General features: G+C 38.9%; 1 protein-coding gene across 1 annotated transcript in view; it reads right to left on the reverse strand.

Moving 5' to 3' along the window:
- Positions 1-5,661: 5,661 nt before the first annotated feature.
- LOC116884997 (putative Polycomb group protein ASXL3) overlaps positions 5,662-26,568 on the reverse strand; it is a 49,025-nt gene continuing 28,118 nt past the window's right edge. The window contains exons 2-3 of the mRNA XM_032886224.1: positions 23,830-23,912; positions 5,662-6,567 (exon numbers count right to left, since the gene is read on the reverse strand). Of these exons, the coding sequence (XP_032742115.1) occupies positions 6,447-6,567; positions 23,830-23,912 (204 nt within the window). The 3' untranslated portion in view covers positions 5,662-6,446. The remainder of the gene's footprint in view (positions 6,568-23,829; positions 23,913-26,568) is intronic.

The raw sequence follows: 26,568 nt of genomic DNA on the forward strand, positions 1-26,568 counted from the left end.
AACCCCCAGAATAAATCCCACACATTGTACCAGGAGCAGTGAGCACTACATCTTTTTATTGAAATCCATAAATCAATCAATACTAGGGAATAGGCATCTCTTCTAGTCATTGCTTGTCTTTTTGCTGTGCCTGGAAGACTTTCCGAAAGAAATGTCTTACTTTGGAGGTTTAATAAGTAATAGAATCTTAGATGTTTCTAAAAATATCTTATTATAAGAGTAGACATACTGTGTAGCACTTTAAGTGTTTACCATAGAACACTAAAACAGTAAAATAATATAGCATACTTAGTTTGCATGTTACTTTAACCATTCACACAGTGAAAAGGAAACTTGTACACACTGATGGTTATTATGTAGCTCTCTTTCAGAAACAAATTTCAAAAGTTGAGAATTTTGGAAGCTACCTTCTAACAAAAGTACTTAGCCAATGATGGCTAGTATCAATCTTTAAGCCTATGCTGACCTAATAAAGGGTGAGAATGAGAGCTTGCTCCAAATAGGTGGAAAACATGAAGGAGAAACCAATGGGCAGGACAGAACACCCCATGAAGCACTTTGATGTAGTGCTGGGAACCAAGCCAACTACGGGGGCTCGGGAAAACACGGTATACTCTTTTGGTTTTGTTTTATTTTGTTTTTCTTTCAAGGCAGGTTTTTTTTTCTGTACATCCCTGCCTGTCCTGAAACTTACTTTATAGAACAGGGTGTCTTGAACTCATAGATGTGTCTGCCTTCCAAGGGGTGGAGGAAAAGATATGATCCACCATGCCCAGCTAACACAATATAATCGTTTAAAAAATCAGCCTCCTCTCATTGCAGAAGATGACAGTGTACATGACGGGATCTCAGCATGAAGTCAAACTTCAACTTAGATAAACCAAGAAGACAGATCAACGAGGAAGCCGTAGGATCAGAACGCTTACAGATGGGAAAGAATTTCACCACCGCAACCATGGTATAGATGCGTGAGGGCAGAGATGTGGAGGACAACTCGAAGAACTTGTGGATAGTTTCTATCCATTTAGCTCCGTGCTACAGTGCACACCTAGCAAGGGTGAGGCCCTGGGTTCTCTCTCCAGCCAAACATAAAAAGCACCGACAAGGTAAATGCTGAGGTGAAATTTGGGATTGTTTCTAGGACTTCAGGTAAACTGCAGCATAAATGCAGGTAATGGCTGGGATGAGATTTAGCATTGTTTCCAGTCCTGTAGGAAAACTGCCATATCCTTAATTAAGGTGAACAACACTGAAGAGGAAGTCTTCAGGCAATGGGGAATTTACTTCTGGACTTTAAGGATAGGCAAACAGAATTCATATACACACATCAGAGTTCATGTTGGGATTGGAGAGTAACACTTGGACATCAACATACAGAAGACACTTAAGATGGGGACACCTGAGGCACCTCAGAGAGAGGAAAAAGGAGAAAAATTATTCACTTGCATTAATTATATTCCAAACTTCAAAACACAAATTTCAAGTATTCCTGACATCAAAGAAAGGGGGAAATGATATAAAGATTTCATTAAACATTATTAAATATACCTAACAAAATACATGATCATTTTAGAAGCCGGAATAAGTCTCAAATTACCTATGCATAGGAAGTAACCAAGATCTTGCCAGTAAGATCTTAATATAATTTTGCTTCTGAAAATAATGCAAGCCCGTCGCTAAACATTTGCCCATGGATACAAAAGAGAAATCACTCCAGATCACAGTGCCTCGAATATCTTAAACTTTGCATTTTGCAGACTTTCTTCTAGCCTATTTTGCTTTCTCCCGTTTTAAAGTTACACTGCCCAAGAATATTTCACTTTTATAACTTTCTGATACTGCTCTAAAAGGACCATAAATTAAATGCTAAAACGTTGATTGGTTATCTGCTTCTTATTATCCAGTAGTCTTCAACCCTTCTATGCATGAGAATTTCAGGGGAACTTTTAAAATGCCAACCTCAGGGTTTCATATCTGCTAAACAACGGCAACAACAAAATACCAGCAAGGCCCGCTACTAGCGTTCTTGCTCATCTCTCAAAATGATCTCTGCATGCAGCTGAGTGGTCCCACTGACGACACCAGTGGACATCCAAATGTATGCACCATGGAAATACGTGATGGTTGAGATGTCTCAATCTTATTTTTATAACCAATCTAATGTTCTTAAAATATATTTGTAGATATGAAATAAATCATAAGGATATGGGTTATGTAAAGATCCTTATGTGGAAAGTACCAAGAAGTTTTAAAAAGAATTATTCTGTTTCCACCTTTACCAATAACAACTGAATGGCTAGGAGTATCATTAGGAGATAAAAGTGCACAAATAGAATAATTAATTAGATTAATTAATGGATTAACTAATTAAACACATAAACCAACAAAAAATCGCCAAGGATGGCTTTCTTTTATGTTTAGTAGTAGTAATAAGATGACATGGTGATCCACATACGTGTTTACTCCTGTGTTTTATACATTAGCCCACCTTTGTGCATGTGTCTGGGCTAGGAAGTTCCATGGTCATTACATTCTTCCTTATTATCTTAATAATTTCTTCTAACACATTTAACATATTACTAATACATCTTACTCATGAATAAATTGACATTTACTGCAATTCTTCATGCCCAAATGCATGAGAAGAAGCTTTGGGACATTTGCCTTCTGTTTGTACTTCACAGCCATTAAAGGTTATTCCCCTTTCAAGGAAGGTCTTATAATTCTCATAATTCTTCACCAATGTATGATTGCCTGGTATCTGAATTTTCTACCATAGCTGCATCTTGGCCAACGTCAAACCCACGAGTACAATAGTTCAATAAGAATATATCATTTGCCATGGCTCCTCCAAGCTCTAAGAGAAAGAGCGGCGCTCCCCTGTCCATTTCTTCCCATCTGTTTCCTCCTAGCATTCTCTCTCTGGCTGTCCTCATCTAAAATTCCTTCATCAGCAGAATGTCAAGAGAACTCAGCTCAGAATTTTGCTGGCTATGAGAAAAATTTTACCTTTAAATGTTTGATAAAGGAAACAGCTAAAAATAATTAGAACAGCCATTGCTGTTTAAGACTGGTGTGCATAACGATGATTTAAGGTAGCTTTTTTTTCTTTTTATGACCAATTATTTTCAAGCTACTTTGTTTACTGATGTAATTTTTATTAGACATATGAGCATATTTAATAAACATGCCTTAATAAAATGTTTGATGAAATTTAAGTGTCATAGCATTATGCTGGTATAAAATACATCTGTAAAATTTGAATAGAATTATATAATAAAAAGACAAACTATTTTATACAAGTCTTAAATTCAGGGTAAGGCTTCTCATAAAATCTCCCTTTTGAGAAGGAAGTATTAATACAAAGACACGTGAATTCAAGTGTTCTTTCTCTTCTCAAGCTTAGTATGTAACACATAAACACAGCAACTAAGTTCAGGTCTAAAGCAGGTATAGTTCACATGACTTTTGCTTAAGTACACCATCTTTGAAAAGGATACGGGAGAGACAGAAGTCGCCTGCAGGGACTTTGACACAAACCAACAGCAACAGTCTTATTTCAGAGAATGGGTACCCAGTAAAACAAAGAAGAGTGAGGAGAAGATCAAATCAAATACTTCAAAAGTATATATAGTCATTGTGGCATGTGTGTCTGTGTGTATGTATGTATGTATAATGGTGTATGTATAATTATGTATGCACATGTGCAGGTGTGCACACATATGTGGGTGTATAAGTGTATGTGTAATTGTGTGGGCAAAAGTGTGTGTGTGTGTGTGTGTGTGTGTGTGTGTGTAAACAAACTTCGCTTTACAATAATATCTTCCTTGGGAGAATATGTATTTTGATAACTTCTTGAAGAGAAATGAAGTTTTGCATAAAACACACCTTTGAATACTGAATTTGACAGCAATACCATTCCAACCAGGTTCACAAAGAATTTCCCAAGAGGACAACTCACTCCAGCCAGGATGAGGGAGAGGATGGGTAGAAAGCATGAGAATGACCAGCTGAGGGCAAAGTTCAAGAAAAACCACTGCAAACCCACACTTCCACGTCAATGACCAAGGGCAACTGAGAGAATAGCTGTTCTAGAATACTACCTCATGGAAATGTAGGAGAAGTGCTCCAATCAGCCTTGATCTTGTAATCTTCCTAAACACTAGGACTTGGGGTATCCCAGCTTCTGACTATTGTCAGACATTAAGTACAGAAAGGACCACTGTACTCACTGAACATGAGTTAATATTCCAGAGCCTTCACACTTCCCGTTACTTAAGCTCTCAGGAAATAGTTCCTTCATGCGCTTGCCACTCACATCCACGAAATCAATGTTTCACCATAGCTAAGTCAGGATCTCTCAAGGTGCTGTGTCCATCTCTAAATACCACTTCCTTGGTCGCCAAGACACTGTGGGTGCTGAGCAGGCCTCAGTTTACAGAGGTTTTTGGGTGAATCAAATGCACCCTCAGGCGCCAGTAGCATGGGCATATTGTAAGCGGCTAACTACGACCACTTAAATAAACGTACCTCCTATTGCCAAGTGACAGCGTTTAAGTCCCGGGCTGTATCAGATCTGGTTTTATCAGGTGGGGGGGTTGGTGAATCCATTTTGATGGTGAGAGCTACCCGGTCACATCAAAACCACGTGACAGGTTCCACACTTCACAGAGATGAAAAGAACTATCATAACATCCGCAAACAGAATACCCAAATTCTCTACACTTTGTTCCACATATCTCTGCATGGGAAAAATGTGCAGATGTATATTTTAAAAAAACTATTATAAACTGTAATCGCCTGGTGTTTGCCTTCAAGCACTGCATTTGCTTGAATAGTGACTTACACATTGATTATTAGTTTCCTAAGTTGCAACCTAAGGTATCATTACTTCATTTTCAATAACACACGGTGAACAAGTGTCAGAGCAAAGCCATCAAAATCCAAATTCTAAACCTGTTCCTCTCACTGGGAAAACATTTGCTGACCCTAAAATGCTTCCTTTTGTCAGGGCTTGTCCAAAGGGAGTTTTAAGCAAGCGCCTTAAGTTTTCAAAAATAAACAGTAAGCTAGCGCATTCCTGCGTCTCCCATTTCCTCCATGGTTTGTTCTTGCCTCCTAATAGGCATGTTTTTATTCTTTGTCCCCCTCTCTGGGGACCAAAAGATTGTAGCCTATTGTGATGTAAAAACAAGCCAAGGCTCACATAACATCTCTTCCTAGTGAAATTCTGAGAAGTTGGGCCACATACCTGACTTTGCTTATCTTCAACTTCCTCATCTGTAAAACGAAGAAACAGCACACATCTCCTCCAAGCTTCTGTGAGGATTTAATGAACGAAAAAAGGAGAAAGTGCTTGGCCCTCCTCTAAACACTGATCACTGCACAAATGTGCGTTTCCTGCTCTTTCGCCAGGATGACATCCAACCAGGGGCTCTAACGATATTTACAGACACACACATCTGTGTTTCCTTTCAGGTCTTCACCTGAACTTCCTGATGTTCAACACTCAACACACATGTCATCCTCTGCATGAAGATAACTAAAACAATATGTGCATAAATCACAACCAAGGAGAAGCACCGAGTTTCTCAGGAACATATCTGATATGCAAAACATTCTAGCACATTCTTTGTAAAAAACAAAACAAAACAAAACTTACAGTGCTTAAGCAGCACAAGGAATATTAGAGGCAGGATGCATGGTTCAATATACCTTAAAGGTACAATCCAATTTGGTTCTTGGTATAAAAGCCAGAATCATAATATGCTTTTGGTGAAGACAAAAACAATACATGCACCGTTGGCCTCAAAGGTAATCATTAATGTAACAAGGCTTCAAAGAGTATCCTTCAAAGGTCCTAAACAAACAGGGAGTGAGCAGACTACAACTTGTACAAAGAAGACCGTGGTCGTGTAGTCACTATTCACAGGGAAGAAGATTTGGAGATATTCCAGGGAGAAAAATAAACATTTCTGCCTAATACCACAGAAGGATTTTCATGATTAGATAAATTCGTGTATAGCATATGGCCACAGTTGACAGATGTAATTCAAGCAGAGATATTAAAAAGCACTCTATAGCCTTTCATATTTTCACTTCCCAACTCAGCCCACTTTCTGAGTTTCCACACTAGTTTGCAATTGTCACACTGGAGAAGCAGAAATGACAGATATGAGTGAGTTATGTTGAGGAATCTCTCTCATCACCTTTGACCCAATCATTCAGCTCACACCACCTGGCCTCTGGGCATCCTGTGACTCTCTCATGTCCACTAAATATAAACAGGGGAAGTGAGTGACTGTTGTGGGGTTCCATACAGGAAGTCCCTCAATGTCCATTTCACCCACAATGCTACCTGGTACCTACCCGGAAGGAATGAACGGAACCACTCCAATGCAATCCCAGCCACTCCTGCTAGTTCAAGCATTCGGTTCAGCATCACCTCATGACCACCACGAAAGCAGCTGAGGCTCTAATACAATCATCATGGAAAGGTGTCCCAAATCCTTCATTCCAGGAAGAGCCTTCATACACACCAACGCTGTCTCCAAGCCATGCCGGGGTCTGAAACCAGACTGGAAAATATTATATATGTGTATATATAGTACAACTCCCACAAACCACTCTTCTACTTTGTCATATTTATTTATAGCCACTAAACCCATCTCTATGTATCGCCTGTTCAGGGTGGAGATATGAACATTCAAGGAAAGGTTCTTTCCGGTAGAAGGGAAGCAATAAGCCCAGGAAGACCTGGTGCTGCCTGGTAAGTTTCTTGAGGCGATCCCAAATGGAACATACTTTGTCCTGAAGGGAAGAGAGAAAACACAATGTAGGTTTCCAAGCCTGACCTTCTAAACTCATTAAACAGGGACAAACTATGCTTGTAGATTTAAGAAGTCTTAGCTTTCCCAGGAAATAGCTATGGCGGACTAACTCTTGAGGCTCCATTTTTCACTGAGCATCTCTTGACTTGCCCTGAGTCTCACCCTTCGAGCAACTCTTTAATAATCCTAGCAACCTCTGTTTCAATGGCACACCTAGACTGTCCACTGTGAAGACTTCAGACTTACGGGCACAGGGCTCAGAATCTCAGACTGAGAAACCGCTTCAGAGGCATAAATGACTGATGGCTACACCAACAGCTATTACATCTTAAAAAGGGAAAAGAGCTAAAAACGAAAGCAAAATCATTTTTTCTCCCTACTGAATAAATTTCTCTGAGACAATATGAAGACACTGTGTGGATTCTCAAGGATTAGCCAGAGAGTTTGCTAGTCATATTTTCTTGGGTCCTTTGCTGAAAGATAGAAGACTGTCTCCTTTCCAGCATGTCCTCTGGCATAGAATCATGCAATGCTAACGACTAACTACCTATGAGTTTCAATCCCATCACAAAATTTTGCCAAGCTCTATGCTCCTAGGATATATTCAGAACAAACTTAAATGATTTGGATCACCTCAATTTCAATGTCTATGTACTTACACTACAGGGTTTTTTTTTCCTTAACATAAAGCAAACTGCAATATACGAACTGTCTGTTATAAACAATTCCATTTAAAGCTAATGGAATCCTGCCTCTCTGTCTCTACTTCACTTCCTCTACTGGATATGCTCATCTCATTCTTGTGAGTAATATTCAGTTTACATGAAAATAAAAGAGCTTTAAAATGACCATCTACTATATTGCCTCTGCTGCCCATCCATCTGTGTTTCCTCACAGCTCGGTTATCCCGTATGTCAAACATCCAGAGATCTTTTAGACATATCTGGACCTGAGATTTCTACCAAACATAATACTCATTATGTTTTTCTACATGGTCTTCAGAAACTTCATCACATCTCGTAGAACTTGGTATGTTTTTCACTAAGAGTCATGTGAAGAATTACTGACTACTCTAGACAGAAAAAAAATCAGAAAATAGTATTTTAAATTCATAGGGATATACAAATAAAGGGATAATCTATTAGTGGTGTAATTAAAATTTTCAATAAAGTGGGAATTTAGCAATATGTCACTCACATTGTACATCCTCTGTCTGACTTGTCACTGATCCCTGACTGCACAAACCAAGGTTCTGACCATCTCATAGGCAGACACTTGTTATTGGTGTCTACAAGAAATAGTTATTTCATCAGATAAGTGTCTGCTCTAATGAGCCCGTGACCTGGGAATAAAAAGAACTGCAAACATGAAAGGGCGTGTCAACGGCTTTCTAGAAATTCATAACTGGGTTTAGAAAGACATGCAAATAAAAATAATAACAGCAGCATTTTAAAGACTTCTCATTGGACAGAAAAGAGGGAAATTAATTTCTGCCAATGTCCTGTGGAAAAGACCTCCCAGGGGAGGTGACAACCTGGATGTTAAATGGCAAACAGGAATTATAATATTATGGCCACAACAGCCAGTCAAAACATTAGATCTAGGCAACTAACAAAAACTTTAAAAGGCACTACTCATAACTAAAACATATTCTATGTTACGTGCAGCTTACAGGGCAATAAATCTACTTCAGTATCAAGGAAAACTCTTAACACGTTGTGAGTAGTCAATGACTATTAACATGTGAGACACAATGACAGGACACAAGTAACGGGACAGATTTACCAAGTAAAGGCTCCTTACACATCTAGAGGTAGACTTCCTATGATGGTGTTCTTGTTCTCTTGAAATCTATCCTCCTAAATTTCATTTTCTATGCTTAAAGCTTTATGACCAAATCTCTAACAAAACTTGGATGACTCTAAAAATCTGGCTCATGAAAGATGTACTTGTCATTAAGTACATAAGTCAGGAAAATCCCTTCTCCTAGAATTCAAAGACTTGGCTTCTGTTCCATGAAGAAACAGTTGTTTCAAATGTTGTGGAATCTTAATTAAGAATATAAACTAAATAGCATTCCCCTTTTAAATTCTAACAAAATTTTATATAAAATAAGAGTATAAATTATTATGCTTCTTTTTGAAATTTGAGGCATTTGCTGCCAAAATGCTACTGCATATTATTTCAGAAAACAAGTTGGACCCCATTCCATCATGATTAACTGATTCCAAGTTAGAAACAAAGCAGCCAACAGTGAAATTTTCTGTACTAAACATCTAAAACTTGGCGGCACATTTTCCAAGGTTTTCCAAATTACTTTATCTCTATAACAGCCTTATGATGCAAATAAAGTTGAATTTAGCCTATTTTACTGAAAAGACAAGAGAAAAATACTGAGTGACTTATCTAGGATAACACATTATGTTTGAAGCAGAAATAGAGCTAGAATTCACATTTCTATTCAGTCAGTCAGAAAATTTCATCAGCCTATTATATGAAGGGAACCACAGGAGAAAGAAAAATCAATGAGACATAAATTTCTCCATGAGTGAAATGGCAGTCCTATTACAACATGGGAAATGTGAGAGCTTATTAGACACCACAGCAAAGGAACACGCACATCACATAGCATGAAACAGCAAAGATAAAATGATAAATGGAGGCTAGCGGCAGAAGACGTCACATCTGAATTGGGCCTTGAAGGTGGAGATAGAAAAGACTCTCACAAGCCAAGTAAAGTCAGATAGAGCCTAGAAGAGATGGAGGTGCACATTAAATGTAATGGTGACTTTTTAAATGTAAAAATCTTGAAATGTGTCAAATATAAATCAAACCCAAGAAGTAACTTTGAATGAAAAATAAACTGGAAGAAACCTGGAGATTTTCCCACATTAGGGTCCTTCCTTAGGACTCCCTCCTCTCCTTTTAATCATTTTTTTCTGGAAACACGCCTATCCCCTTCCTGAGTGCACCAAAATATACCCACTAGCTTCCCCTTTAGGTCAATAAAAATGTGCATCGGGCTCATGGGGCATAGGGACAATGGATACATGCCTCCAGAACATGCCTTTAAGGGGATGTCGCATTTTCAGCTGTAGGTCCTTTCAGACCATTGGCATTACAAGAGAAGTGCACAGAAGGGAGAGAGATGATGTAAGGACCTGGCTGCCTCGGAGTTGGAAAGAACAGAGCTATCCATCTCATTGCTCTGTGGATTTCCTCTGTAGATGTTAATCTGAGAAGTGAATTTAAATGTGACTAAGCCATTTGTCATAATAGCCCACAATAGCATAAGAAGCCTATGCACTGGCTTAGAGTTTAAAACAGTCAGAAGTCCATTGGTTGGTCCCAATTTTCAAAACCTATGAAAAACTATCAAAGAGTAATAACTAAATATGAATGCCTTCACGAACTCAGCAATGCACCTTTAGAGTATGCTTTGAAATTTATTTTCAAATTTTAATTTATAGTGAATATATTTAACTATTCTATAACCGATGAACTAAACAGAGTATGATAAATTAGATATAAGTGAGATTTGATAGCCTTAAATGAAGGTGAACTTAAGCTTAATCAAATTTCACACACACACACACACACACACACACACACACACACACACATCTATCCCATGCCACATTGATAACTAAACATCCACTCACTAGAAGAATCAAATGATTATGGCTACTAGGAAAGCCTGGTAAATCATTTTGCTTCAGCTGTCCCTAGGTAAAAAATTTCCATTCACCTTTCAGGCTCTTCATGCCATATTATGAACATGTAATATTTTAATATAATTACATGTAATTATGTAGTAATTGACCTAATATGTAATTGGTCTTTACTTTGTTTATATATCAATAAGGAGGAGATACAAGTTAAATAATAGCACAATATTTTAAAACATGAATACATAAAAATCACAAACAGGTTTATTGGGAAAATCTGAGAGAAAGAAAAATATGTGTGGAATAGAACCCTTTGATTCTATCGCACTGCAGGTCAATGTTCTGTCCCTTGCCCCATGTGTCCTATCCTCATATGACATTGTGTATCTTTCATATGTCCTCGAAAAAATAATGGACTAAGGATGGTCAGAAAAATGCTCTTTCCATCTGGTAGACTCACTGACCCTGGTTGAGTTCATCTGACTCTCTAATCAGCCCATGGAGGAAACATAGGACCATCCACATCTATTCTGGACTTCCCTTGGGTAAGATATTCAAGCCAAGGAAGAACCCACAAAGGCAAACCCAAGAATTTTAGTTACACATATAAATTTTCAATGCTACATCTTTTATCTTATCTCCTGCCAGCTACTTCACAAGCATGTACAGCTGGAGGTCAATCCAATGAGCTACAGGTCAGTGTGGCTTGTCAGCGGAAACCATCAGTGGAAGGAAAACATGAGAAGGACACCTCTGTCCAACCAGAGCTTAAATAAGACATCTGTCTTTTCTTCCTTGAATGGTTCTCCCCTGTCTCTACTATTGAGCTTTTGTAGAATGGCCTCATACTCTATTTGAGGTGAGGAGAAAAATCAAACATTCACCCGTTTTGTTAGTTGAGACACAGCATATACTTTTTACAAGGCCAAGTTTACTTGTCTGTAAACACAAGCGCCAAAGGCTATATGATATGTCAAGACAAGAAACAAAACACTATAATTCCAAGTGAAAATCTTCTCACAGCTTAGCTTATCCCGCAGCAGAGGGACTTTGAATGATGTGACTAAAGGGGAGGTTGTGCTCAGATTAAGTTCCCAAGCTGTTTTCACGTTGTAAAAGTGCTGACCGCAGGAAATGGTCTTCTGTAGAAATAAGTCCTAATACCCTCTCTCATATGGAGACATAACTCCCTCATTTATCCAGAACCAGTCTTCCCTACATTCTCGGGGGGTGCGGGAGCTTTTTCATTAGAAAGGCTAGACATTACTTGAGTAGGTGACCAGAGAAGAGTGGGCTTTAAATTTTAGGCAACTGTTATTTCAGGTTGCTCATAAATGCCTCTGAGAGATTATTTTTCAAAATCTCTTCTCTGTTTCGCACATTATTAAAAAGTATTGGACAACTTCCCTATTATACAAGGTACCTTATGAGATGCTGAAAATGGAAAATTATAACTGTTTTTATAATATGGTATTCAAGAAGACAGTAATTTAATATTAATCTCAGTAATCAAGCTAACATATCCAATACCACATTTGGGCTTCAATAGAGACCAAGAAGTCAGGAGTGGTGGCACACGTCTGCTAACCTGAGCATTTGGGATAGAGATGCAGAAGGAACAGGGATGCAAGGTGAGTCTTGGCTACAGCTCAAGCTTGAAGCCAGCGTGGACTCATCCAAAGAACAGAACAAAACTAAAGAAAACAACAAACAAATAAAAGACCCTCAAACATACACAGCAAAAGCCAGAAATCGAAATCAAAAGTGAGCAGTAATAATGAAGTTAGTAACTCCTAACAGGACTTCTGTGTTCCTGACTCATTATTTCCCTTCTTAGAAGGAGGGGGTTGGGAATTCCAGAAAGAGCGTCAGTGCCAGCTCCAACAGAGAACAACTTCAGATTTGAGCCACTCTCTTTGACTCCTCATTAGCAATAATCTGTTTCAGGGACTCTTAGTGGATGCTGTTATTCTATTTCTAGTAGCTAGCAAGTCACCTTCAATGAGCACACATTGGAGAGCAAACCGAACACAATTCATTACACAAATGGCTATAATTTATGGAGGAATGGTAACGAACAACACAGGCATGGATTCTAGATAACCACAGAAAGGAAATGGGTGGCAGCAGGGACATTGGCAAATGGTCCTAGTTCAGGTGATTCTTTGAATAAGGCGTTGTCCTAAAGAAGGCAGTGGTGTCACTTCTAAGATTATACCCATGTATTCACTTGGGACTTCTTTTCTTTTCCTGTCCACATCCCTGGAAAGAAAACATAAGAACGGATCCCTCCACTTACATGTGGTTCAAATAAGCATCATCCTTTTTCATTCATTTTCCCCAACAAGAATACAGACTACAATCACCCAAAATCAGTTTTTACATTATATATACATTTTGTTAGCAACCAGGCTTTGCCCATTCCCTAGAAACAATTCTAAGATATGTGACTGTTTTACAGAGTTCTAGATTTCTCACTATCCAAAGCACATTGTACACCTTTGTAGTCTTATTTTTCTAAAACAGTAAGAAGTTATACCTTAAATATATACTGATTCTGTAGCCCAGATCTCCAGTGCAAGTCACCGCCTTCACCTACATCAAGAATGGTATTTAGCAAATGCCCACGTCTTGCGCATCCTCCAAATCTATATGAACTATTTACTGTCCATCCCCCACCCATCTATCATACTAATAATGAAGCCATTACCTTATCTGAACATGCTTATTTCAAGCAAGACTTCAAAATTAGTGATAAATATCTTTATTACATATAATCTAACACATACAAGGCATTAAAAAGCTTCCAAGGATGGTATATGTACATGTACATGTAGTATGTGTATGTATGTATGATATATATGTATATGTGTAATAGAATTGTGTGTGTGTGTTTGTGTGTGTGTGTGCAAAATCAAATCAAATCATTGACAACATGTGAACATGTATGTGGTGTTGTGTGCATACATGCACGGGAATTTGCATATGTGGATACATGTCTATGTTGGTGTACTTACAAAAGTGTGTATGGTGCTCTGAAAGGTTGACAGCCCATCTCTTCCTCGATTGTTCTCTACTTTATTTCCTGAGGCAGGGTCTTGATGAACCTGGAGCTCACATATTTGTCTAGTCTACCTAGCCAGCTAGGCCATGGGTCCTGTCTCCCCCTCCTAAACTCTAGAGTTACAGGTAGGCTGCCGTCCCTGCCTGCCTTATATATTTCTGAGAATCTGACTTCTAGTATTCACTACTACATGTCCAACACTTATCCACTGGGTCATATCCCAGATCTATTTTTTCAAAAAAACCCAACTACATTTGGGCTCCAAGAGTCTAAAAGGGTTAAAGAAATGAGTCTGTGAATCAAAGCCTAGGACCTCCAAACCCACTTGATACTGACTGAGGGGTCTCAACTTTCTTCATCTGCTTCCAGTTCTTTACTGCCAAAATGGGAAGTTGCAGTCTATCTGCCCAATCACGGCTGACTTTAAGAAGTGATTAATAATGCTTGTAAAATGTTCTTAGCATTAGGCATAGCAGGAAAGCCCAATAAATGTTAATATCCATTTCATTATTGAAAGCCTAACATTAATTTTCTTGCAACAGCTACATAAAACAGAACTATCTTAGTCTTATGCCAAAACAAACAATGGATACAAACATGGGAGTCCCTTCTCTTAATGAGCAGATAAATGTAGTAGTTAGATAATGCTTATTGGTATGTTGGAATATCATATATTTATGAAGACTTTAAAATTTAAAGTTCCCAAACATAAAAACTTAAAAGATAGTATGCACTGTGTTTCAGATTTGCCTGGAAAGAAGAGGTTTCTTTACAAAGAAAACTCATACTGATCACTTTCAAAGAATAGACCATAATTTTGCTCATCTGTTTACCACAACAACCATTACAGGCTCGAGAACACAGTAATAGCCTAAAACATGTGAACAGAACCAATCTTTGTCTTAAAATATCCTCAAATTATGGGCATTTAAAGTAAAGACTACTCTCATTTGAATCATCTTGTCTGATGATCTGTATCTCAGTGAATTTCTTCCCCCCCGTGATGTTCCTCTGTTCTCTCATGATATCCTTCCAGTCTTATGTCTAAGCACTATAGCCACACATGACCACAGACTAAGAAGCAGACCATGGGGAGCAGGGAGCATTAGTTGCAACTTGAAGAGCCATGAAAGTACATATGAAACTTCGGACTCCATTACATGTAGTACACACACACACACACACACACACACACACACACACGCACACATGCACACATGCATGCACACACACGCTCACACGCACACATGCATGCACACACACGCACACACGCACACATGCATGCACACACACAAACACATGCACACATGCATGCACACACACAAACACACGCACACAATCACGCACGCACCTACACACAAATACTTACCCACACAAACATACATACACACACACACACAAATACGCACACGCAAACACACACACAAAAATATACACACAAACACACACAAATACACACACACACACTCACACACACACACACACACACACACACACACACACAGATAGGCATGTATTTGTTAATGTCCTGAACTTGTGACAGAACTCTAGACAACAAGTATCAATTTGATGTTGCTTAATTATGTAGGAGAGAGTATATGATAGTCTTTTGTTACTTAAAAGACTAAGACTTATTAGAATTCATTTACTGTAGCTTTTAGAAATCATTGCTCCACAAAATCCTCTTCCTTTTTATTGCCTGTAAAAACAAATCAATGCTAAAAAGAAGTCTGTATGTCAGCATACCAAGTGTTTTGCATTTGAATTGTACCATCAAGTTCAAAACACTGAAGCAAAACTGAAACTCCTTTTGACATGTGACAGTTAAGAATGCAAGTGATGAAATGAGAGATGAAGACAAAAACACCCTTACAAAAGAATTAAATAAGATATCCCAGGTAAATGTCATCTCCTTCCTACAGATTTTTTTCCTGAACAGGATACTTGGAAAGGCTCATGAACAGAGTAATTTTACTTCCATTTCTGGTTCTATTTCTGCACTGAAATATTTATAGGGTATTCAGTGTTTCTGGAGTAAATTATACCTAGATCTTGGTAAAGCTGAAATCACTTAAATTACCTTTTTTTGTTCAATTACTTGGAAGAATGGAGAACGAAAGCTTGACAGAATAAAACGATGTATTAAGCAATGGCCATTTCGTAGCTGTAATTGCACAGCTTAGTGGATATTGATGCCTTCGGGGTTGTAGGCAGTCACCATAGCTATTTTTTACCAAAGGCTTCAAATAAAATCCAAATCAATTCATATCATTTAAATATACATATTATACTTGAACGCAAACCTTAAGCTGAGTATTTCATTGGTTGGCGTGTTAGGAATAACACAAGAATACACACATTCAAAGTGCATTCGATGGAGAGGCAGCATTATGCTTGAACATGTGGTTATGGATTCCTTGTAAAGCAAGCTAGATAATCAAGCCCTTGGAAACAGTCATACGGTGTCTCAGAGATTCTGGAGATGTTCCAGAAAATTCTGAATCATTGTTACTGATTGAATGTTTCTGCCTCCCAGAAATTCATAGGAGGAACCCTTAGACCTCAGCATGACTTCACCTCTATGAACACATGTGTGGCACTAAGGACACATGATGGTGGAGTTCTGATCTGATAGGGTTGGGAGTTATCTTTGTCCAAAGGACCTGAAGATGATGTGGCTTTCTTTGTGGCTTTCATGAAGAAAGGCCAGGTGAAAATCAGCAAAAAGCAGGAAAATATAAGATGTAGAAGTCTCCAGAAAAGAGATCGCCAGACTCCAACTTGGGACTTGGCAGCAACAGCAACTCAGAATTCCTCTGGATGTATCTTAATCTTGGAATAGGAAAAGTTTCTCTGAAAACTTACTGCATCAATGTGCAGCATAGCCTCTGACAGGTACGTAAGGCTAACTACATGGTACCGGTATGAAAGATGACAGAAGAACATGTGAGTGTGCAGAAGTAACACACACACATCACACACATGCACACACAGTGAATACATATAAACACATGAATGTATATATGCATGCACACATATGCTCACATGTGTCTCACGTACACATTCACATATGTGACACATATATACATGCATGAACCCATGCTATACACAAAAATACACTTACCATATATACACACTCACACACATATACACAGATGAACACGTCATACACGAACATTCATGAACACATTGAACTTTATGAATATATACATATATAATGTATATGATATATATTATGTCCTCATTATGTAGGCCAAGGTTCTCCTGACCTCTAACCCTATCTTGTAAATTTAAAGAAACACTGGAGGAAATTACATAGTAAAAGATAAACGATTAACTGTAGTAGCAATATGAGATGCGTGGTCTGAAGACTTCCCAAGTCCCCAAGTTTAGCTTGGTTAGAATTATTCAGAAAGGCCCTGAGCATGTGGAGAATCATTCCACATAATTGTGTGTTAACTTGAAAACTGTTTTACCAATAATATGTAATATGTCTCTCTTGGGAATCATTTCAAGGGCTAGTGAAAGGGCTTAGTGATGGCTGTAAAAGCAATTGCTGCCAATCCTAATGACCTAAGTTTGGTCCCTGAGTCCTGCCTGGTGGGAAGAGAAAATTAATTTCAGCAAGTTGCTCTCTACTCCACATGCACACCGTGGCACGAGCATGTACGCGTGTGTAAGTGCGTGTGCACACAATAAATAAGTAAACAAGTGTAATTGAAATTTAAAGAATCTTTTTAATTATTCTCTCACTAAGCAAATTTTTTAAGTTTATTATGACAGACTATAGTCATATTAAAATAATTAGTGATATCCATCTTTAAGTTGCAGATCTAGTCCATATTATATATGGATAATCTATAAATTAATAGAAAATTAATTTCATGCATAAACATAAAATGTCAACCAAATATTAAATTGAATGTTTGAGAAATCAACATATATATATTATATACATATATATGTTATATGTAATATACATATATAATATGTATATAAACTTTCAAAATTCAATTTTTTACTTACTTGTAAAATATAAAATATGCTTTCTTCTTTCATGAATAAGCTCTATGTTTCAGAATGCCATGGATTTATTTCAATAACATATCATTAGAAATAAAGTGCTGTACCTAACTTCATGTAATTACCACAGAATATGACTTAGTCCTTTTAATTCATTAACTCACAAACTACCATACTGACCCTGGAATAATTTGTAGTATCAGCTACGAAATGCTACTACAGAGGACTATAACTGTTGGAAGGAAAAATACATTTGAAAAGGTATTTTCTGGGATCTGGTGTCTAGATAAGAAAATGGTACAATAATCTATATCAAAAATAAGTATTTGGATAGTGGGAAAAGGTAGAATACTGAAAGGAAGGCGTGACCAGGAAGCAAGGCTGACAGGCCTCAGGAGGCAGCCTGGCATAGGGTGGGAGAAGGTCTAAGATCATTCTCCTGCAAAGGTCAGGTTTGAGCAATGAGTACGAGAAATTACATACCAACCAAGAGGTAGATTATTCTAAACGCTTGCCTATACACAAGTGCACACACATTACCGTATGCAAATTGGGCTGTGTTTCTGTCTAATCATGCCATTGTCGTACACATCCCTCTCTCAGTGGCTGACTGTGCACACCCTCTCCACAATGAGAGAATTAGATGTTGACAAATGGTGGGGCTGACACTGTGCACTCACACTGTAACTCCAAGAATGCTCCGACACAAACAAACTGTACCGCCATTTCAGCACGAAGGGGAGACTGCTAACGTGGACACTGAAGATAAGAATTGATTTTGCAATAGAAATTATTTGTGTTTCTTATCTCTAGACAAAACGTTTCAGCACCCAGGAAGAATTACCTTCTAAACTGCTAATTAGCAACGTAAATCTCACCGAGAGCAATGTCAAAAGACTTCATCGTTCGTCACTAAATGTGGTAATTGAATTTCTGACAGTTTATCCTTTAAAAATGCAAAATCTTTAATAAGCCACAGTTTAAAGTGGAGATCCCAATTTCCACATATCATCACTAAGACTCCCAGACAGAAAAACATAAAATTGAAAAGAGGAGGTAAAAACAAATTTATTCAGAGAATGATCAGTGGCGATAAGAGGATCCTCATACACGTTAGAATAATTACAAAACCTTGCTTTGTCAAATGAATATTTCACATCGCAAATTCTAGAATGTGTCTGCTTCCTGAGTAACACTGAACAAATAGACATTGTTTAGGAAGTTGTGTAAGTGTCCCTACTGGGATGTGTAATTACAGGCTGCTATTCGGTAAAATTTTGATGAAATCTTTAACATGTTTTTATATAGTAAGGCATGTACATCCACAGCACTGTAAAAACATATCTGTGAGTTGATATTTTCTTTGTGTGGGAGTGTATGTGTGTGTGTTTGGGAAGATGTGTGAATGTGTTTATGGGTCTATATGGGTATGTGAGTACACATATATGTCTATATTATCATGTATAAACTTTATAATCCTACTGCCCTTATTAGAAATAATTTACCTATTCTCTAAATTTTATAAAAAATACATTACAGCCCATATCACATTAATTACTGGTATCTTAAGACAGTGATGCCCAGAACATGGTGAATGGTTGCTTTGCTTTTCTTTCTTTCCTTTCCTTTTCTTTTCCTTTCTTTTCTTTCCTCTTCTTTTCTTTTCTTTTCTTTTTAAGCTTTTGTGTGACAAGCCTAAATCCATGACCTTGCAGCTCCTGGCTATGTTGTGCTAATAGAACATTTATTTATTGATTGAGCATCACCTTTAAAAGTCCATGAAACAGGACAAGAAACATCCTGAGGTACCAAAACTATCTTAGTTTTCCTCCTACAGAAGCAATGTCTGAATCAGCCAGTCAAATACAGAAAACCAGCAGCAAGATAGTCTGCGACCTTACCAAATATGAGGGTTGGATACAAATGTGATCTGACTGTGGATGAGAGCCCATCAGCCTCCTATCCTGATGACCTGGCAAAGCCCAGCCGAGGAGCCCACAGAGTATGAAATATCCATCCACAACACAGCATGGTAAAATGTGTCCACAGTCCCCTCTATCCAATCAGCATGACTATTTGATTCTAAGACTGACCATCTGAACAGCCTTCCAAACAATTGTGACTGATTGATTGTGACAACCCATAGGCCTGAAAGACCTGACGTTTAAGCATCATCAGAATCAGGAAAACATAAGCACAGATGGACCAGATGCTTTATAAAACAAAACGATACTGATAAATTCCTTCGTAGCAGTATATAAAGGGAGAGTAGAGGTTACCAATGACATCCTCTCCAAAAAGAGAACCTGTCTTCAGAAACTGTACTGTGATCGGTCACATTACCAACTTCCAACAACAGTATGGCAACTCATTATGTGCAGATTTAAAAAAAAACTCACATGTGGAGTATTTCATTTTGGCTTCTCCGGTTAGAATCTAATTGCGGTCTACATATTTCATAAATAATATGGAGATGACATACAAAAATCTGTGTTTCTTTTATCATGACTATATAAAGTATGCAATTTCAACTGTTGCTTAAGAAGAGAAAAAGTCAGATAAAAATGTCACAAGTGTCAAGGTAACACCATTTCCTTGTTAAGCCTATTCTAATATCCACATTAGCTGTGTCAGAATAGCTGCCTTTAGGATTTTGTTTAAATTACACGTTTAAACCAGTGGTTCTCACGATAAGGCACAGATGAATGGTTCCCTTGTTCACAGGTCATCTACAGACTGTCAGTATGCACACCTACTGAATGGGGTTGCTGCAGACTAGGCAGTCGCTTTTGGATTTCCAAACAATATTGAGTGGAACTGAACCACAGCATGCTGCTTTGCAAGAAGCTCCGAGTGCTGACTGTAAGCCAAAGTCGTCACCAGGAGCCAGTAAATGAACATCTTGGGGAAGACGACTATTTACTCAACAACTGTTCACTGAGGATCTTCTGAGTGCCAGGAGAGTTGGGTACTCTCTTTGCCCTTAAGGAGCTCATGAGGCTTGATGAAAACCCCTATGCAAAACTGCAGTCCAGCTAGAACAGTTGCAGGGAGGAGCCTGGCTCAGAGAAAGGAAAGGGTTCATTGTGCTTTACATGAATGTTCTTCATTAAGTACTTGGGATGTGGGAGAGACCCTGCGGACACTTTCCTCAAAATGCCTGGGACAGTGGTGAACTGTGCAGGGAAGGTTAGCGTTACTTGTCACCCTTAGAGCACCATAGAAGCATCGGAATCCCAGGGTCACTTCCCTGAACTCTATCAAGCATATCTAACCTGTTTGTATTTCATGGGAATAGATCGTTAATAAATAACAAGAATTAATCACCCAAGGTTGACCTTCTGATGATGGAATTTGTAAACTTTACCTAAGAAAAATACATACAGCTACACTTCATTTGTTCAGCTACATTAAATATTTGGAAACATCTAAGAACTTCAAAAGTAGCAAAAACGGTTCATTAAGCAGATAAAATAAATGTCAGCACCTGCTCCCTACAGGAACACACGTAAAGTACAAGAGGGTTCCAAACTCATTCAGTGTCTACATAGGTTTGCTTTAGAGGTGATTTTAACAGCCAAACTAAAGTTAGAAATCAAGGGAGGGTTGGACAGAAACACGTGGGCAGATCACAGGTCACAGAAAAGCAGAGATGGAAAGAAGCAGAAGAAATAAACGAAAACATGAAATGCATGTCTGAGGCCGTTCAAAGCAGAGCTTGGCTTTATAGATGATCAACCATGGCAGTCTCCCTCCTCGCCTTTCCCTTCCTATGCCACCTCAGAGCTGCCTGCCGGAATCTTTTTAATAATAGCACAAGTTTATCAGGACTCGCCACACAATAATTTTCACACAAAAGGACACATTAATGATGCACTAAGGGGAGATGAACTGAGGGACACCTGAGTTGTGTGTTCCATTTCAGTGTTCCTAATTGCTCTTTAAAGATATTTCTGCTTTACAGTTCTGACTTATTTTGCTAACTGCATAAATGTAGGCTGCTTTTGAGCACAACTGCAAAAAGGAACACTTTGCAAACATGTCGTGTTAGTATTATGATCACAATGGCAATTAGAATATTGCTGAACAACACACTGTAGTAACTGCATATACCAAGCTCAAAACAGCAGTGGCAGTCATGCCTTTGGATAACAATATCTGTCTGTGTGTGGTATACACGTGTGTACACTCTCAAGAATGACGGCATGTCAGAGTGCATAGGACTATGGAATCCAAAGCTCATTTTGGGGTTTCTTCTGCTACTCTCTACTTCGTATTTCGAAACAGAGTCTTTCTCTGAACCTTTAGTTCATGGAATAAGCTAGGCTGTCCAGCCAGTGAATTTTAGGGATCCTCCTGTTTCAATTTCCCTAGCACGGGGATTATGGCCACACCACCATAACCAAGCTTTTATTTGTTTCTTGGGAATACAAACTCAGCTCTTTATGCTTGTGCCACGAGCACTTTACCCATTGAGGCTTCTCCCCAGCCCGAGAGATACATCTTTGTTTTTTTACTGGATGTGTTTCAAATATCTCCTTCTAGGAGTACAATTTATAACTGTGTTAGCAGATCTCCCTGGAACGAAGACCATGCATTTGACATACTTAGATGGTGACTTCCTCTTTTCCTTTGACTTTGGCACGAACATTTTCCATGTTTTCTTGATAGCATAAGTAGTTTTAGGATTATTGACAGATTGGCAAAGAGAAAACTGTCAATTTTCCTCCTCATATCCCCTAATTTCTCATGCTGAAATCCAGCACAAATCCAGATTTCCTACTGAGGGGCTCCTGGGCACTATGAGCAAATGGACTCCCACTGTTGCCACCACTGTGGGAACAAACTGGCAACACAGTGTGGTGTTATATCATCTCATTCTACTTCTTCATGGAGGCCAGGAAAAAAAAATCCATTGAATTGAAATGAAAATGTGAGCACTTTGATCCTACATCCCACCGACTTTGAAGTCTATAGATCTCACTTGGAAAAGACGCCATTCATTGAGCGGCAGGACTAACATTACTTCCTCTTCCGATTAATAGGCATCATAGGTGAAATCCACGTGGGAGAGAAGCTGACCTCGGGGATCTCCAGTCCTCTCTGCCTGTCTATCCTAACCTCACAGCACTAAACTGCATCTCAGTAAGTTTACTTCCCATCAACGTAGAACCACTGTGTCGCTAGGTCCGCAGCTTGCAGAGAGCTGACCCACACAGATGTCTGTCTGATGTAACACGGCTAATGACAAGCACACACATCAACGTGATACAATGCCATGGGACAAACATCCTCTGCTCTTTGTGAAGGTTGCCATTTGTGTGGTCCCCAACAGCTGGCCAAAGGCAAAGCTGTAAAATTAATGCATGATATATAAAGGCCACCATTGCAAACAAAAAATGTTGTATACGCACACAACAGAAAATTATTTGGCAACAAAAAAGGAATGAACTCTTAGTATATTTTACAATAAGCATCATTATTGAAATCGTTAACAGTGGGGGAAAATCCAGAAGGCCATATTTACCTACATGAATTTTATCTATAGAAAAATGTCAGAATAGCCAACCAATAGACATTTAGGATTAGTGGCTAAAGCAGTAGGGGTGGGGCGGGGGTTGAGGCAAGTGGACACTGGTATGCATGGGGCGTCATTTTAGGATGAAAGAAATGTTCTACAGTAGTGAGGATGACTGCAGATACAAGCCACCAAAGGGCAAATTTTATTATGTGTGACTCCTATCTTAATAAAGCCACCATTAGAAAATAAATAGAAAGGCTCACTATCTGATAAAAGTCACTCAGGGTAGAAGCCTTCAATATAAGAGGGCTAAATTTTCAGCCACATTTTATAGGCCTTTTGAATTTTATCAGAGCTGCTCATCTTTATATCCCGGGATCTATTAAGCCTGTAAAAGTGTTTCTCTTCTATTGCTTAATTTCAGAAACATTATCTGCTCTTGAGGGAAAGAGGAGTGACTATGCCGTGGGACTAAACCACAATGGCTTTCTTTGTTACCAACGACCATCCTGTATCAACCCACTAAAGGTGATGTATTATGTTCACAGGCAGCTCAAGAGAAAGCTTAGGTCACTCACGTGTTTTGCGACTGCCAGATAATTGGGGGGGGGTAGTTACTTCCTTCACCGTCAACTACAGTGGTAACTCTGGAAATGCTTCTGGTTCCACTAACGGAGGGTACTAGTCGGCAAACAGAGAACAACTTGAAAAATGGCTACTAACCTTGTCTCTTTTAAGCCTTCTTTCTGAATGACCTCCAGAATCTGCTTTGCTGTCATTGGGGAGTTGGGGTGTTTTTCTAGTGCCTAAAAAAATGAAAATGATCGTGAGACTCTCAGATTAATACATGGAAGCATGCAAAATGAAAGCTAGTCTGAAGCCCATGGTCTCCCCCTTAAGCTCTAAAGAAGAGAATGTCAGGCCAAGTCAGTCCTCACTGCACAACTCTGGAAAACAAAGGGTGAATTTCTCTTCCATCTGGACTAATAAATCAACAACTTCTGTAAGATTGGGAGGTAGAGGAGTCTTTTTTTAAATGTGACAAAAGCATACATGTTATAAAAGAGAGTCAAAACCTAAAGAAAACAAGTCAATCAAAGCATGCGATGGCTGTATTTGAACAAAACTATTAACATTTCCTAATATTAATTATTCTAGGGTGAAAGATATATTCAGTGATGAGCTGTTTGCTCCATTCCTAGAGCCATGTGTGTTTATACAGCCCAAATATAATACAAAGAACAAAATGCTAGTCGGAAAACAACCATATGAGATTCAGTTTGGCAAACCTTTCTAGGCTGTTTACCAGGAAATGATAAAACCCAATAATGCTAAGAGAAAAAGGGGTTCCAATGCCCCTCCTTTCTATGGCATACCCTGGTTGAGTTCACTTTTCTTGTCTTTGTCATTTTTTGAATTAATGTCAAGTGAGCTTCTCCCTCCTTTCATCAAGCCCCCTTTGGCCTTATGAACTCAGCCCCATTTTCCTCCCCTCTTCTTCTCCATCCCCTATCTTTGTGGAGATGCCTGTCTTAAGCAAGCAGGCAGATAACACAAGGCCCCTGATTGGTTCACAGGCACCAGTGTGCTAAGCAAGTTCTATTTATTGGGGCTTTGGGTCCATGCAGGGGAGACGGTGATACAGCAGAATGAATGCTGCTCACTCCTCAGCAGCCACAGGAACCATATTTGGAAACGCATAACCTTACAATGACCTTCTCTCCAAGGGAAGATGACAGCCATTTAAAGCTTTTACAATGGAGCTTCATGCATAAGCCATGGCCCCGTGCAGCTTAATGATACTAAAGTTTTCTCATTTCTTATTATTTAATAGAAGGATCATGGTTACTAAAAATAATAGGGTCACACTAACAGCCTTCCTAATCTTTTCAAAATAGGTCTGTGACTTTTTTCTCCAAGCAATGGCCAAATTTCCATTATCCCACTAGCAAAGACTGATTAGTGTGTGGTAAACAGGTGGTCCTTTTCACATTCGAGCCTCTCTGGTCTGCTATTTGCAATTCTCAAATTTCCCATCACCCATCTCTTGATCATCATCTTGCTAACAGTGGATAACCCATTGAAAGGATAAAGAAATATTAGCAACGCTTAGCAAAGGAAACTTGTATGTCAATAGGAAAGGGAAATCATCCCCGTAATGGATTACACTGGAGAGCCAAACAGAACACGAGAAAGGGAGCCTTAGAGAAAGCTGTACAAGATGAAGAGTAGAGTGTAGAAATGTTGGGAGAAAAGGCAGGAAGGAAACTACAAGACATAGCTTAAGTGGGGCTTGATCATACATAAAGGGGGGAGAGTATACAGATACAAGACAACAACAACAAAAATAGGAATTGTAAGCAGAGCAGTGTGCAACTATCCATTACTGAGAGGACACGCTGGGGTCACGGGAACAAGCTGAGGGTTGACTTGTCCCGCACTGCAAGTGATGCTGGGAACAGTAATGAGATCTCACAGTAGATATGGGCAGAACAACGTTAATCTCGCATGTCTGAAGGAAAACAGAGAAGACAGGATGGAGAGAAAGGAGGAAGGACAGTAAGGTAGGGGGGAGGAAAACTGAGCTGAACTGGCACCCTCTAAAGACAAGCTCATTCAGTATGATAAAATACTGAAGAGGAAGCATCCTAAACGATGTTCTAACAGGAATACACAAGTGTGGCTTCCTCAAGGTGGAGAAGCCGCTGTTTGTCTTCCTGAGTGTATTACATACCAGGGTATCCCCTCCGAGCAACAGAAAAATGAGATGGCCCTGTTCCCTTCTCTATGATAATACTTCCTACTCTACGAAGGACGTAAAAGCGACAAGAATTACATCAGGAGGTCGGAGAGCAACAGGAAGGAGATGAAAGTCCAGAGAACAGCAGAAGAGTACAAGGTTCCTGGGTGTGAACAGGTTTTATTGAATATTAGTACAAGATAGGGAGGAATTCCCTTCAAGGAACACAACCTTGGTATCATCTGCATGATATATCACATGACAGAGACACAGACTCACGGGCAAGACTGCTGTACATTAGAGTTGGGGAAGCCTCCTTCAGAGTACAAGTACAGCCCAAGATCCCAGGTCCACACAACGTACTGAATAAACAGTCCATTACCCCACGAGCCCTTAACATTGGGCTACTCCTTGGCTTCTTGTCAACTCCAAAAAGCATACTTTCTAATTTTCTTTTTAAGAATTATTTTGACTATTTTTTTAAAAATTCCATATAGAGCATTTTGCTCATATTAACCCCCATCTCCTCCATGTAAATCCTCCCAGATACACCCGACATTTCCTAACTCCAATCTTCTTTTTGTGTTGTTGTTCTTATAACTTATCTATTCCAATTTGTGCTGTGTATATAGTTCAAGGTATGTGGGTGTCCAGTAGAGAATGATTGAGAATAAACGACTGTGAGGTACTCAGCCGCAAGGAGAACATTTTTTTTTTATCAC

The sequence above is a fragment of the Rattus rattus genome, chromosome 15 (assembly GCF_011064425.1).
Source record: "Rattus rattus isolate New Zealand chromosome 15, Rrattus_CSIRO_v1, whole genome shotgun sequence".
Taxonomy (NCBI): Eukaryota; Metazoa; Chordata; class Mammalia; order Rodentia; family Muridae; genus Rattus; species Rattus rattus.